General features: G+C 38.2%; 1 protein-coding gene across 4 annotated transcripts in view; it reads right to left on the reverse strand.

Annotated features, from left to right (window-relative positions):
- The window catches only part of BTBD19 (BTB domain containing 19), a 53,189-nt gene that overhangs the window by 16,974 nt on the left and 21,753 nt on the right, over positions 1–14,462 (reverse strand). For all 4 annotated transcript variants that reach the window (XR_005557470.1, XM_039349622.1, XM_039349624.1 and 1 more), the window contains exon 4: positions 373–432. Coding sequence is in view for 3 of the 4 variants with exons in the window: in XM_039349622.1 (XP_039205556.1) it covers positions 373–432 (60 nt within the window). In the remaining variant the exon portion in view is untranslated. The remainder of the gene's footprint in view (positions 1–372; positions 433–14,462) is intronic.

Here is a 14,462-nt window from a genome sequence, read left to right on the forward strand (position 1 = left end):
TTCAACATTATTCTCTTTCTCCATCCAACTGGTAGGATAGAGGCAATGCTTACTCATCACGGGTATCAGAAAAGGTGATTAACTGCAAGTGCAAGACTAGTGCTAGTCTTTCCATACCAATTGCTTAATATATGTAGTCTGTGATGACGAGTTCTACCACTGCTGTCTGTCTACAGTTGACATGATTTCAGGTGTTTTTACCAATTAAGGCATTGCATGTCTTTGAATTCAGCCTAACAACAAGGAATCTGCATGGAATTAGACAGCTGCCAATGTCTGTAGCATTGGTTGTCTGGGAAAGATCTCCTGCTTCTATCCTTAAAGAGATTCAGGGACTGCTATATGGGCAAGCCTAGGAATATTACAACTTACCTGAAAGGCGTCACCTGCTTGGTTCACTTTTAGTGTGTCTTTGATGAATTCAATGCATAGCTGAAATAAAAGAGACTGAGAATGAATCAGATGTGTATTGCTGCAGTAAGGACTCATGCAACAGGGATAGGAAAGCAAAGGCTTTCTCCCAGCAACCCTAATAGCAAGGCAAATTGAGAGCTGTAGTTCAACAACATTTGGCGAGCATCACATTTCTTACTGCTTCAAAACTGCAATATATTTTATTTTCATGCAGGGTGTGTATGTGTGTGTCATCTTTTTAAGGTGGAATGAGGGATTCACATTTCTGCTTTGAAATCCAGTTCTGAGTGCTGCCTCTGTTCTGGAGTCTCTTTCAAACTGAAATTTTTTCACTGCTAGCTGAGAGCTACTTCATATAGTATTACCAAGGAAGCTGACCAAAAGAAGCACTTTATGTGGCTTGGTCACAGATCCCAGTTTATCAGCTGTATGCCAATAGCCATATATAAATGTTTCTATAAGAGCAGGGTATAGGTTCCCATTTATTCCTTACGCTTTGCATGCAGAAAGCAGAGTTGCAGGCAATAAGGACATCTGAATTATCTTTCAGATAATTGAATTATCTTTCAATTACCTTTCTGGTCTGTAAGAAAAAAAAAATAGCCAAAAATAAAAATAAATATCCCAGGAAACTAAAATTACGCTAAATGCTGTGCTTTTTCTTGCTGCCATATGAATTGGTTCTTAAATTTGTCTTGATAGTAAATTCAAAGTTCAAGAAGCAGTCAATATAACTTACTTTGATTTAGTAGGCAATTTGGGAGAAAGGAGTGCCTGTTAAATCTAAATGTCAGTTAAACCCAAATTTACATCATCAGTGTTGATTTAAGTTATTTATGTAATTACACAATTGACATTTTATATCCTATGTATTATGAAATAAATTGCAGCATATGACATAAAGCTGTCAATTACCTAGCTATGCAAATAATGTAAATTGATCCAACTGATCTAAAATACATCAATTGTCTATGCTAGGGCCTAGGCTGCTTTAGAAAGAATAGGTTTTGCATTCAAAGTCCATTTTGGTTTTCTTTTGCCACCTGGAGCCAGATTATGAATGCTTATTCATTTTGCAATGGTAAAACAGAAAGGCTGGAAAAAAGCAGATCTTGGACCCGAAGGCTGGTCTTCTTTCAGAGTCATATGCTGTTTACTCATTTATGGCAGTAGACACAATTTTGCACTCACTCACCTCTTGCTATTGAAACTTTTTATATAATTTCATTTGACTTTTCACCCCTACTTGCAGTTTCTGACTTCATAGCTATAAATATTGTTCTGGTAATGAGCAGAATACTTGTGGATTGGAAAAGAAATGAGTGCAGAGGATTATATGGCGTTGGGGGGTTCCCCAGGTACAGAATAACCACCCACCCACCATTATTAGCAATACCAACTACTGCATATGTGTGACTCATTATAGCTCAACAGTGGGATCCTGATCATTTTGAAAGACAGTCTCCTGTAATGCGATGTGGAAGAAGTCAAAATTAGCCTTTGCTGAATCACATTGGGTCTTATTCACTCTGCAGTACAAGTAGAAAAAAGTTATTCCTATGAACTCTCATTGTCAATCTATTTTCCACTTTCACTAATTTAAATTCAGACATTACTCTACTAGGAGCGTTTGAGTTGCAAATTTTTACTGAAACAAACAAAACTGTTCACACCCAGAAAGTCAGAGAAAAGGGGGGGGGGAATCAGCTTTGCGTGCATTCCATATATATGCAGCACACCAGAAACAACCTTCTCCTTATCTTTCCCGATCCTATGAGCCACAGCGAAGTTATCACCCCACACAAGCCACCACATACCAGGCCCAGCAAACTCACTGGCAGCAGTGAGAGAAGATAGGAATTTGGGAGAAAGTAGGAAATGGCCAGTTTCTAGCACGCCACATACCTAAGGCCTCCTAGACCACCACCCATGCAAGGCAAGAACTGCAATGTGCATATTTTTAAGCTTGTTGAATTTGCGAACAAAACCAACAGCCTCTCAGAATGTAATCTGTTCTTAAGTAGGGGACTGTAAAAGGAGAGGACCAACAGTAAATAATGATTACTGGAACATGGTCAGTCAGGAAGTGAACTTAAAATCTCTTCCCCATTTCAGCTTTCTTGATTCTGGATGTTGAAAAAAATAGTACTGGTGAAAGAAGGCCAAGGGAGGTGAAAGGTCATTATTTAAGGGGAAGGAAAAATGGAAGGAAGGGTAACACTAGTGACGAACAGGGAAAAATACAATGAGAAATGGCAGAGGAAAAGAGACTACAAATTCACTGCCAGCCTGTTGCTGGCTCTCCAGTCTCACCTCAAGATCCAGGCAGCTGAACAACTGGGCAAAGGTTGATGCTTTTGAATGCCAGATCTGACTGCAATAAAACTTCATGATTTACTCAAGGACAAGAGGGCAGACCTGGCGTGTGTCACTGAGACCTGGCTTGAAAAGAAAGGAAAGTTTTACTCGGTGAGACCTGTCCAATCAGGTTTTATGCCTTGCATCAGTCCTAATTTTGGGACGGAAGAGGCAGAATGGCAATTTTGTGTACTATTGCAAGGATCACTCTTCTTCAAGTGCAAAGTTGTTAAGCCATATTTGTGAAGAAGGGTTAAAGAGACAAGCTTTGGGGATGCTGCTATTGTACAGTCCTCCCAACTGTGTTGCAACAATCTTTCCTGAGATGCTTCATCTCATTTTAGGGGTAGTTACAATGAATACATCAGATTCCTATTTTCCATGTCTAGTAAAATTCCTAATCTGCCCCTGAAATCTTAAGAATTGCATCAGTCCTGGAAAAAAAGAAAGCAACAGATGGAAATGTTCATATATTCTTGCCCCCATCTGCTACTGTTTCCCAAATTATCTATATTATTAGCAATATTGAGCCTCGTTGACATCAAGGAAGCATATTCAACAGCCACGTGGATTCTGTGTAAAACTATTTTGAAATGAAACTTACTATACAATAAATTGCTTATTTACATCTCTGTTTCATTACTTGTAGACTAGATATTTTTCTGCTTTTGAAGCAAGAGCTACAATACAGCTGCCAAAGCCACTCCTTCTATTTATTCCACTACTTACTCTTCCGCATCAAAAAACACCCCACATTAAGTTGTTGGAGTTCATTAATAGGTGGTATGAGAACAATGAGAACTGGGAAGGGGCCTGAAGGCAAAGCATTTGTTTTAATCTTGGAAGCTGCATTCACATCTTCTATCATCCCTTTGGAGTTCGAATAATTCAGGGCAAAACAAATTGCAAAACAACTTAGTGACTTTCCCCATCTATTGTTAACAGAATGTGTTAAATAAACATGAACTGTCCCAATACCATAAAGGATCGGATCTGACTACTTAAATGGGGGAAAAAACCAAACCTCTTCCAGAGCTTTATGAATATTTGGAGTTTACCATAAACACTTATAAATTACTTTGACAAAAGAAGTGCAACATTCTATTCCGCAATTCATAAAAGAACAAATTATGTAGATAGTTCTATCTTACGTGTATCAAACATGTAATAATTTGAAATATGTCATAGCAAATTGTAAACTCTATCAATATAGTATGTACTGCGGCTGGGTTCATATACCTTTTTAAAAAAATGTTTAACCATGTTTTGAATATACCCTAATTCTTATTCATGTACTATATTATCCTAAAACCAAACAATTCATGTTATAATCTAATATGATATATGAATTCAGCTTATGCAAGTAGCTTATGGTTCAGTATATTTTACCATCATAGAAAACTGATTCTATAAATTGTGGTTAAATTTGTCATAGGTAAGTATAACATGTAGTCACATGACATACTCACTGTTAACCTAATCATATTTTATTCAATTAAACCAATTTTCACAGCACACTGTAAACTAAATGTATAGATTTGATTTGCTACTGTGGGACGTCAGCCCCCCCCAGAAGAAAATATTAAAAGAATATTATATTTCCTCCAAGGCAGAAAGAGGCAGAAAAGCATGCCCAGTTTTTCTTAATAGCCCCAAGTCTCCCCAAGCAGAAACCAGCTCTGTAGAAATGCAGATGTAATAATCCATTCAGGAAGGCTGGAACCTCCAGCTAGAAGCTTAGGAAGACAAAGACACCTAAAATCTACATACCCCACCCAAACTCTAAGACAGGACATAATAGGATTAATCCATAGAGGCCAAAGGGGCACACTTAGACTCAGGTCAAAGTACATAGGAAATACAGGAAATACAAAGCCTCAAACAGGAACAGGAAACAACTCCAAACAAAAGCCCAAGAGGGTCTAAAACCCACTCCCTACTACATGTGGGCTCTCTTTTCTTCCAGAGCCAACTTTCTGTCTGACTCTCCTCTTCAATAAACTGCAACCTTCTTTCTAAAGCAGTCGCTATGTTGTTTATTCCCAGCTTAGACTGGACCCTGATGAAGACTTTTCCTTCAACACTACCATTAGCTAGCTAATCATTAGGATTTTAGATAAGGATCTTTACTGGTCCTTCTTGAGGATGCAGGAAATGAACTTGGAATATTTTATATACAAAGAATATAGTTTTTGTTAGTTAGCACTGGTAACTTCCTAGAAGAGAGCTCGTTGTAGCACACAACTTTCTGAAGACAGGATCAGTACACATGAAATGCATTTACTAGCAGTTCCCCCCAATGTTTCAGCTGAATTAAAAAAAAGTAGTCATAAATGTGAAAACTTATTGCTTCAACAAAAGATGGAATATGTTAACCTAATAAAATGTGTAGCAGCCAGTTCAGCTGAAGATCAGAAAGTACTCAAGAATAAATGAGAACAGAATATTTGACAGTTATCAAAAACCAGAATATGTTACAGCAATAGATGCGCCCACTCCTCATATTTGGTAGTTCAAAATGAGGCATGTAATGTTTGCCCAAGCTGTGTATTAGCATTATTATTGTTGCTGATATTAATATTACACAAACTGCACCTCATTGTTTAAGAGCACATTGTGATTTTGGCTGCCTTATAAAAAAAATCATAATTCCCACTTTGTGTTATAGTTTCTTAAGTCTGCTAGCAAGCATTATGCATGTATCCATAGCAACACTTCTTATGTGCTCACAGCAGGAAAAAAAGGAGTTAAAAAAAAGAATGAAAAAAATCCTTGTTACAGAATTATGAATGATGTAGAGCAGCGGTTCTCAACCTATGGGTCACGACCCCATTTGGGGTCGATCAACCATTTTTCGGGGGTCACCAAAGAAGGCGATCCGCCATTTTCCCCCCTCGGGGGGTGGTGCCGTGCATGCGCACCGTGCATGGGGGTGTCGCCGCGCATGCGCAGAACGTTTGTGTGACGGGGGTCGCCGTCACACAAACGTTGAGAACCACTGATGTAGAGGAAAACAAGTGCAATGATTCTGTCTCCTTCTCCAGCATGGTGCCCACTACACTGGCCTTCAGCTACCATAATCCAAAACCAATATGGCCAAGGAGTCGGAGCTCATGGGATTTGAAATTCAACATACAATATCCAAGTTGGGAAGAATGGGATAATAATCATAATGATTCGTAGTATGATCAGTTTCAAAAAGAATCTCTTTTAAGAGAAATTTCAACAAGAATACCTTTTTTCACAAGCACAGTTATTAATTTATCATTAATTAATGGTTTCTGTACAATTAAAAGTACAGAAATTCTATTGTCCTGTGTAGTGGTGGGATTCAGATATGTGAACAACCGGTTCTCTATGTGCATGCCACTTCCGGAAGTCCATTCTGAGCCTGGGCAATAAAAAATTAGCTATCGGTTCTGACGAAGTGGTGCGAACGGCTGAATCCCACCACTGGTCCTGTGCCTTTTTAACCCATGACTGTAACTCTATATTCTAATCCATGTTCTTCAATTTCATCCTTGTTCAAACAGGCCTAATGAAACACAGAGTCACATGGGCTGCAACACAGCCAGCAGGACTATAAGAGGTAATAATTAACTCTGAGGGGTGAGTATGGGCAAGGAGTATCCAAGAAGAATATTCAGCAACATTACTGCTTGGAAGATAGGATAAATTACACAATATCACAATGTGTAAAGCAGGGATCCTCAATCTTGGCAACTTTAAGACTTGTGGACTTCAACTTGCAGAATTCCTCAGCCAGCAAAGCTGGCTGAGGAATTCTGAGAGTTGAAGTCCACAAGTCTTAAAGTTGCCAAGGTTGGAGACCCTTGGTGTAAAGCCTTTAGTAAAGACACAGACATATTAGACAGTTACTAATATGGAATGGTCAACAATAATTAATACAGCTAAATAAAGCAGGGACAAAATGTTCAAAACAAAACTGAATTGAATGTGAAACATTCAGAGATGAGATATGGTTCAATCCATGACTCCATGTGAAAAGTACAATTAGAAATAGGAATTTGGTGACAACAGCAAACTAAGTTGTTATGGGTCTGCAGCTGAGCACGGAATGCAGGTAGGTAGGTAGATACAAAAGTAGATTGGAATCCTTTGATAGATGTAAAAAAGGGGGTTCAACAGGTGTAAAAGTCTTTTTCCAGAAATATGTTTAATTTTGTTATAAAGTGGCCCTAATTTATTTTTTATTCATTAAATTCTTTGAGAAATCAGATCTTCAACATAAATGTTTACTCATACATGACAGAAAATTGCAGAATGCTTCTTTAATAACTATAAACGGGGGTACAAAAGCTGCTTTCACAGGAACCTTTTAAGGTGCAACGAGCATAGTTTATTATAGTAATTTTCTGGAGCATCAAAATTATAGCCCTCAGCCTTTAGTCATTAGCCCATGACTAAATCTGTGAGGCCTTGTTTGTCAGTGATATGCACTATTCCACATCCCATACTCCTACTTCTGATATTGCACAAGTTATTTGATCAAAGTGGTGAAGGGATGGGGATAGGGCAGGGATAGGCAACCTTGGCTCTTTTATGACTCGTGGACTTTAACTCCCAGAATTCCTGAGCCAGCATGGCTGGCTCAGGAATTCTGGGAGTTGAAGTCCACGAGTCATAAAAGAGCCAAGATTGCCTACCCCTGGGATGGGGAAAGAACCATATGCAAAAAGTGTATATATAAAATGCAAACTTGGACATTGTTACTCCTAGACATTCATTCTTCTTTTTCCCACTTTGCAACTTATTCTGGAACTCTGAAAAGGAAAGTGGTTTCTGAACAGTTCAGAGTACACATCATATATATAAACAACTGCCAGGCAGGTATAAATGGGCCATACGAGGCAGAGAATGATTTTGGGGTCTTGCAGCAGCAATGCCAAGCCTAGAAAGAAGCAGCAAAGCTGTAAAGATGCTCGTACAGATCATTTTTGCAAGAGAACCAGCTATTCTGTGCTGACTAAAGACATATAGTTATCAGCCGACTTTCAAGAACAACAAATAAATTATACAATACTTATACCTGTAGTGCTTTGATCCAAAGGAGAAATGGAAGACATTTGGGGTCACTGTTCTTAAAGTAGCTACATCTTTTCCCAAAACTGTAAGTATTCCCTGCAGCTGTTGTTTGATTCTAAAATGATGGGTTTATCTCTGGTGGAGATCTCTTTATCTCTTTAATAGCAGAGGGCACCAAGCTACACAGAAGTCTCATTTTATAGCTTGACATGATGTATTTTGGATGGCACAATTATAGAGAGCTGAGAATTCACTTTCTAGGGGAATGGTCATGATAAAGAACAGTTAACTTGGATATCTGAAGTCATGCTAGATTCATCATTCAGGAATGTAGTACAGGGAGGTTCCCTTTCCTGCCACGTGGTAACTGAGTTTAGATGATCTCACCTCCTTCCCAACCATCCCCAAGTCTGAGACTCAGCCAGCTTCCAGAGGAAGGGGTGGAATGAAAGCATATCTATGCAACTCCAATCTCTTTCTTACCTCAGTTTTCCACTAACAACTCTTTTCTCCTTAGGTAATACAGGTAGACTTCAACTTATAACCACAATTAAGCCCACAATTTCTGTTGTTAAGTGAAACATTAAGTGAATCTAGCTTCCCCATTGACTTTGCTTGTCAAAAGGTTGGCAAAGACGATCACATGACCCTGAGACACAGCAATAGTCATAAGTATAAGCCAACTGCCAAGCATCTGAACTTTGATCACATGATCACGGGGATGCTAAACTGTGAAAAATGGTCATAAATCACTTTTTTCAGTGCCATTCTAAATTTGAATGGTCACTAAGTGGATTGTTATAAGAATACTCCCCTGTATCCTGAAGTCATTGCCTCTTCTATTTCCTAAAATCCTTTGCCCAAACATGCCCACATTCCATTATCATAACAAGTAGCCGGATTTCATGGCTGATAACATTCTTCCCACGCATTGCTTCCTCCTGGTATGCTGGATTACTAATATTTTTCCTTCTTTCTTGCATACCTGCAATATGTGATCTATTTGCAGTTCTTTAGTTATGAGTTATAGATTAGCTGAAGTAAATCCAGTAGTCAAGGTCTGTGTTCCCAAGGGTATGATGAGGAAATTTCAATGTATATGATTTGTTCAGATCACATTTCTCCCTCTGGGAAACTCTACCCCCAGAGTCTGGGAGAGCAAAAACACATGGCTATTCCATTATGTTTGGAAATTCTATTAAACCACCTCATTTGGGGTAATTACCATGCTCCCTCAGTGACAGAAATTGGACCTCTAAAAGTGATTTAAAGTGATAATTATGATATATACAACCAAAATACTGCTATTATAGTATAGTGTGTATCAGCATGCTTGGGAAAAAGCAGAAAACATTATGAAGAAGAAAAATATCCCGAGAAGACAAGCATCTCTGATACAGTTAATCCAAATAGATTAGTGAGGAATTAGTACACTGAACAGGCTTAGAATACTAATACTAACTGAGGAATGAGAAATGAAAAATGGGGAAAAGTTAAAATTAAATGTACAATATTGGCTGGCTAGGACTCTGAATAGGAGAAATCCACCCTGCTGCACTTTGCTATAGATCCCACTTATCCTACTGCTATAGATCCCACTTATCCTTCAGGATACTGAAGGCAAACTTGAAGAAAAGGTTGGTTTTTTCACCTTTTCCAGGAGAGATATGGCTGGCCCACCTAGAAAGAATGTCTTTTCATGTTCTTAGACCATTTGAAATAATGGAGTGGGAATATTCATGACCAGTGGCCCTCCCATACTCTATACTTGCAATACATTTTTACCTACTTTTTCCATCTATTTTTTTCTAGTCTACAGAATCATTTCCTCCATTACTTAACTGCTGAACAGGGAGAAGAGATGTTGGAAGAGATGACGTTTTAAGTTCCTGTTTCTGCAGTCTCCCTTCCTTCCTTGCCTGTTCTGCTGATAGGCAGGAAACAGTTTGCTGCACTTCTGAGCTGAGTGTAAGATGACACTAGACATGAGTATCATATGACATCCAGAAGATTACCCATGAAGCTAAAACTGAAAATTTTCCCCATCTTTGTATTAAATCTTGATATATAAAAATGCAACAAGCATGTCTATGATTCTTTCACAATGTTAATTCAAACATGCCAACTGGCTTCAGGTAGTCAATTGCCACAATTGTTTGTGTTAACCACTTTTCAATGAAAAAACTGCAATTTTCTGGATTGGCATCACATGATAGCTACAAAGTCAAATCGCTACCATAGAGTTTTATCCCAATAGCCCTGTTATAATGTAATAAGTGCATAGATCAGGCATGTCAAACTGCCGACCTGCAGGCCAGATGCGTCATGCCGAAACACCACCCACCCCATTGCTGGCAATGGGGAAAAAGTTGCAAGACATTGTGCGACGTCACATGATGTCGCAGGTTTCACATGCCTGGCATAGATGAAAAACAATGTTCTTCCTTATTTATTTATTTTTAAATCACATATTAAACAGAACTGTATGACACGACAGCCTTACAAAACATAATTCAGGCCTTTATGTTGTACCACAACTATTCCTTCTTACTGAAAATGAAGTATGTTCTTCCCAACAGAAAGATAGACAAGAAATTCTCAACTTCAGTGTTTAATTTGAACTAATATTCAGCAGTACCTCAGAGTATACACAGAATGCTACATAGTACCTCAGAGCATACACAGAATGCTTTCCCTCATGCTAATCTCCACATCATTCCTCTTCTGGAATTAGGAATCAAACTTTGACTTCGACCCTTGGATCATCAACATCCAGTCTCCAATACTGTATAAATCATCAAACTCCTGAAAACTGTGGGAAATTTTTGTTTCTTTAACTCTCAGATATACATTAACAAGAACTGAAATGTGGTTTCAGCACTAAAAGTTCTCCTACTTGCAATCATCAAAACTAAACACAAGATCCTCTTTAGACTCTGAGAGCAAATTTGCAGGTGGAATAAAAACACAGTTTTTACTTTAAAAAAAATAAACATTCTTTAGAGTCAAAAAGTAAATAGAATTATTGCAGGTTTGTAAATGCTTGCCGTATCAATTGCAGGAGCTCTAATGGATTTACCCTACTATCTTAGGAATGTTAGTTAGTTTATTTAGCTTTTCCCTCCTTCAGGCTGGTTCTGTTGATGACATTGTCTAAAAATAACATTCTGATAACCCCCTGCACTTCATGGGAACGGCAATCTGCATTTCTCTAACACCACTGTTATTCTATTCTAGCTCTGGAACAGGAAATTATTCTTCCGAAAGCAAAAGCTTGGAAGATAAGAAAAGTGATGAGTCTGCCAGGAAATTGCCATAAAGCACATGGGCCCTAGCCAGCTCTGTGCAGCTGCTGACTCATAGACAATGAGCAACTTGAATTTGTGGATCACAGACACTGTATACTTCCAAAAGTTGTTATTGGGAAAAGCCATAACAAAGATTTGTGTCAGTTCTCAGTTAAACGGATTAATGGGATCTCTGTTATGTCTGCCGAGAGCACCTCAGACGATGAAGAGTATCTCTTTAAACAGGATAGGTATATATTTTTTAATTCCATGGTACAAAACATGAACAAACTACTCCCTGTTCTTAAAATAGCCTTCCCAAATCTGCAGGGCTGTTTCTTCATGCCCAAATCTAATTCTCAGCAAATGGATGAGAAAAATTTCAGAATCTGTCTTCAGTTTCATGGAAATTGAATTCCAGTAATAGTGGAAAGAATATACTTAGGAAGTATAGAAAGTAATAATCTGAAATTGTGGAAAACATGTCACACAGAGGGAAAAGATCACACCTTCCCCCTGACTGATGCTCATGATCCTGATTTTAGCTTCCCTTCTCATTCATGTGACTTAGAGGAAGCATCTGAGTCTCAAGTGGATCACTTCTAGTTTGATAAATCAGAGCTAATTAGAGGCCCTTTGAAATATGCATATGATTTAAGGTACTTAATATAATTCCTGGAAATCCCAGGATTTTTTTTGTACTGAGGTGCAATCATTTACATGCAGAGAAGAGCTGATTGGACATGAACCAACTATTTGTATCTGCTTTGGTTTATCCAGGCTAATTAAGATGAAAGGATTAGAAAATCCTATTGATTAGAAACCATAGCTGACATCCGTGACAACAGTATGACTTCTTTCACTTCTATTTCAATCTTTTTGTACTTTCCTCTTAGTTCTAAAGACAAAATTTATAGTGAATATTCCTGATTATTTTTAACTATCATGCCAATTCTGTAGACTAGACCAACGGATGAAATATTTTTTAATATAAAACCATCTCCTATTTATAATTTGTATTAATATGTTTCTTCTAAGACAATTTGAAAGGAAAGATGGTGAGTGAAAACAAACCACACCCACAAGGTCTACCATGAAGGCCAGGAGTGTTGCACGCCCTTTACCTAATGCAGAGGTCCCCAATCCACGGTCCGTGGACCGGCACCGGTCTACTCAAACAAGCGAAGCCCCATTTGCGGAATGCAGGAAGCACATGAAACCACGCCCCCTCTAGTCCATGGAAAACCTCTCTCCACAGAATCAGTCCCTGGTGCCCAAAAGGTTGGGGGCCGCTGGCCTAATGGATTCCTTCACACAGAAGAAATGCAGTCTTTCTCTTCAACTTGCTAACTCTACAGTGACGGCGATAAGTCAGAAACAAATGTATTACAGTGATTCTTAAGTAAAACTGTATAAACAATATAAACCACAAGTATGCAGTATAAAAGTAAATGACCTCAAAATGCCTTTTGCCATACTAGCCTACCTTATACAGGGCTTGTCCTGGAAGCATGTAATGTAACAGGCTTGCTAAAATCAAGCATGTTTGGGACTGGATAGTGCCTAGATAAGGGAGCTTGTTCACACATCATCACACTCAGCTTTTGCAGCTTATAATAAAGAGGCTCTTCGATTTTTATCCTGTGCACAAAATTGGGAAATCAGGTTTAAGGAGAAAGCAACAGCTTTTCTGCAGTTATTGCTGGCACATTCCCTCGGTCATTTTTTTTTACTTCTTTACTCCCCTTTTTATTGTTGTTGTTGTTATTTTGTTGCTTTGCATGTAACACTGAATGCTTTTGTACCGGAGACAAGTTCATTGTGTGTCTAATCACACATGGCCAAATAATTCAATTCAATAAAGTATTTCATTCAAGAGTCTTCAAAATTGGAGACTAAAAGCAAAAGCAGAGTACCTGATGGTCACACAAGTGTAATAAAGGAGGCTTTCCTCCACCAGTGATTCCAGTAAGGAATGAAGCCTTAGAGTAACCCATCATTCCCTAGCTTAACAGAGCAGAATGTTCCTCACCCATTTGACCTTTAAGGGTTCCTAACTTTTCCCAGTAAATTAGAAAAAAATATGGGACAACTCTTGTCATGCCAAAGTTATAGCAAGTAGATCAGAAGAAGATACTGTAAAAAGATAGCAGCTGAAAACTAGTCTTGAAATATACATGGTCTTCTATCTTATCTTTCATATAACTAGCCACTGGTAATCTGTGCTGCCATATCTTCTTCTAGATAGTGAATTGATCATTTTGAGATATGTTGATTATGTTCACGGATAACAAATTACATCTCCATCCGTGACTGCTGGGTCTGGCAATTGAACTAGCTTGTTTCTTAGAACAATTCAGAGGAAGAATTCTTTAATGTTCACAAGATGTTGAAAAACCCACAAGTAAAGTCACAGTGCCTGGATTCACATATGGTGGCTTGTTTCATTTTCTTTTACACAGTGTATAAGCTGAACTAAGATACTCTCACAATCATTAAGAAAACATCTTCTAAATCTAAAATAAAAAGGAATATCAGCCCACTTTACGGGAACAGTGATGCAGTGACTCTCCAGGTATCCTATTCATGCATAATGGAATGGCGAAATTTCCCCCCATGATGACTTGACAGCAACTTGACCTGAGCTGAATCCCTTGTGACTTCAGGAATAAAACCATACAGTTTTCTTGGCAATAACACGACAGTGTTTTGTCACGTACTATTGACTGCCCTTTTGGGCACTAGTAACAGTTGACAATTAAGTAGACATTGTAAATGGATAGCTGTGTTAGTCTACCATGGCAAAAAAAAGGGGGTTGATAGCCTTTTTTTAGACTAACAATTTTATTAATAGCTTTCATGAGCTGCAGCATTATTTTCATCAGACGCATAGAAGGGTTAGATTGATTTATAGGTTAAATTGGGGTGGGGGTGGGAAATGGAGGAGACAGGTTGGTTAGGAAAGTGAAAGTGAGACACATTGCAAATATCTTAGCAATTAGTAGTTGTGATGCCTCTGATGAAATTACAAAAGCTTATGCCTTCTGATAAAATGTGTTGATTGAAAAGGTACTTACTACTAGATTCCTGAATTTTTTTACCATCAGGTAATATGGCTACTCATCTTGCTCCATGTGGGATTAGAAACTGTATTAATATCCATCTCATCATTTACAGTATGTTAAACCAAAGAAATGTTAGACGTTTTTACTTAAATAACCAGAAGATATTCAATTATTTTTTGTTCATGGCCCAAACCCACTATGTAAAGTTTCACATAACGAAGGATATTAACCTTTTTTAGGACTCCAGGGGGGCACAAGAAGCTGAAAGATATAGAGAAAAATCCCAAGAAGT

This window comes from Crotalus tigris, unplaced genomic scaffold (genome assembly GCF_016545835.1).
Source record: "Crotalus tigris isolate CLP2741 ecotype Arizona unplaced genomic scaffold, ASM1654583v1 scf7180000018299.754606, whole genome shotgun sequence".
In the NCBI taxonomy this organism is placed as follows: domain Eukaryota; kingdom Metazoa; phylum Chordata; class Lepidosauria; order Squamata; family Viperidae; genus Crotalus; species Crotalus tigris.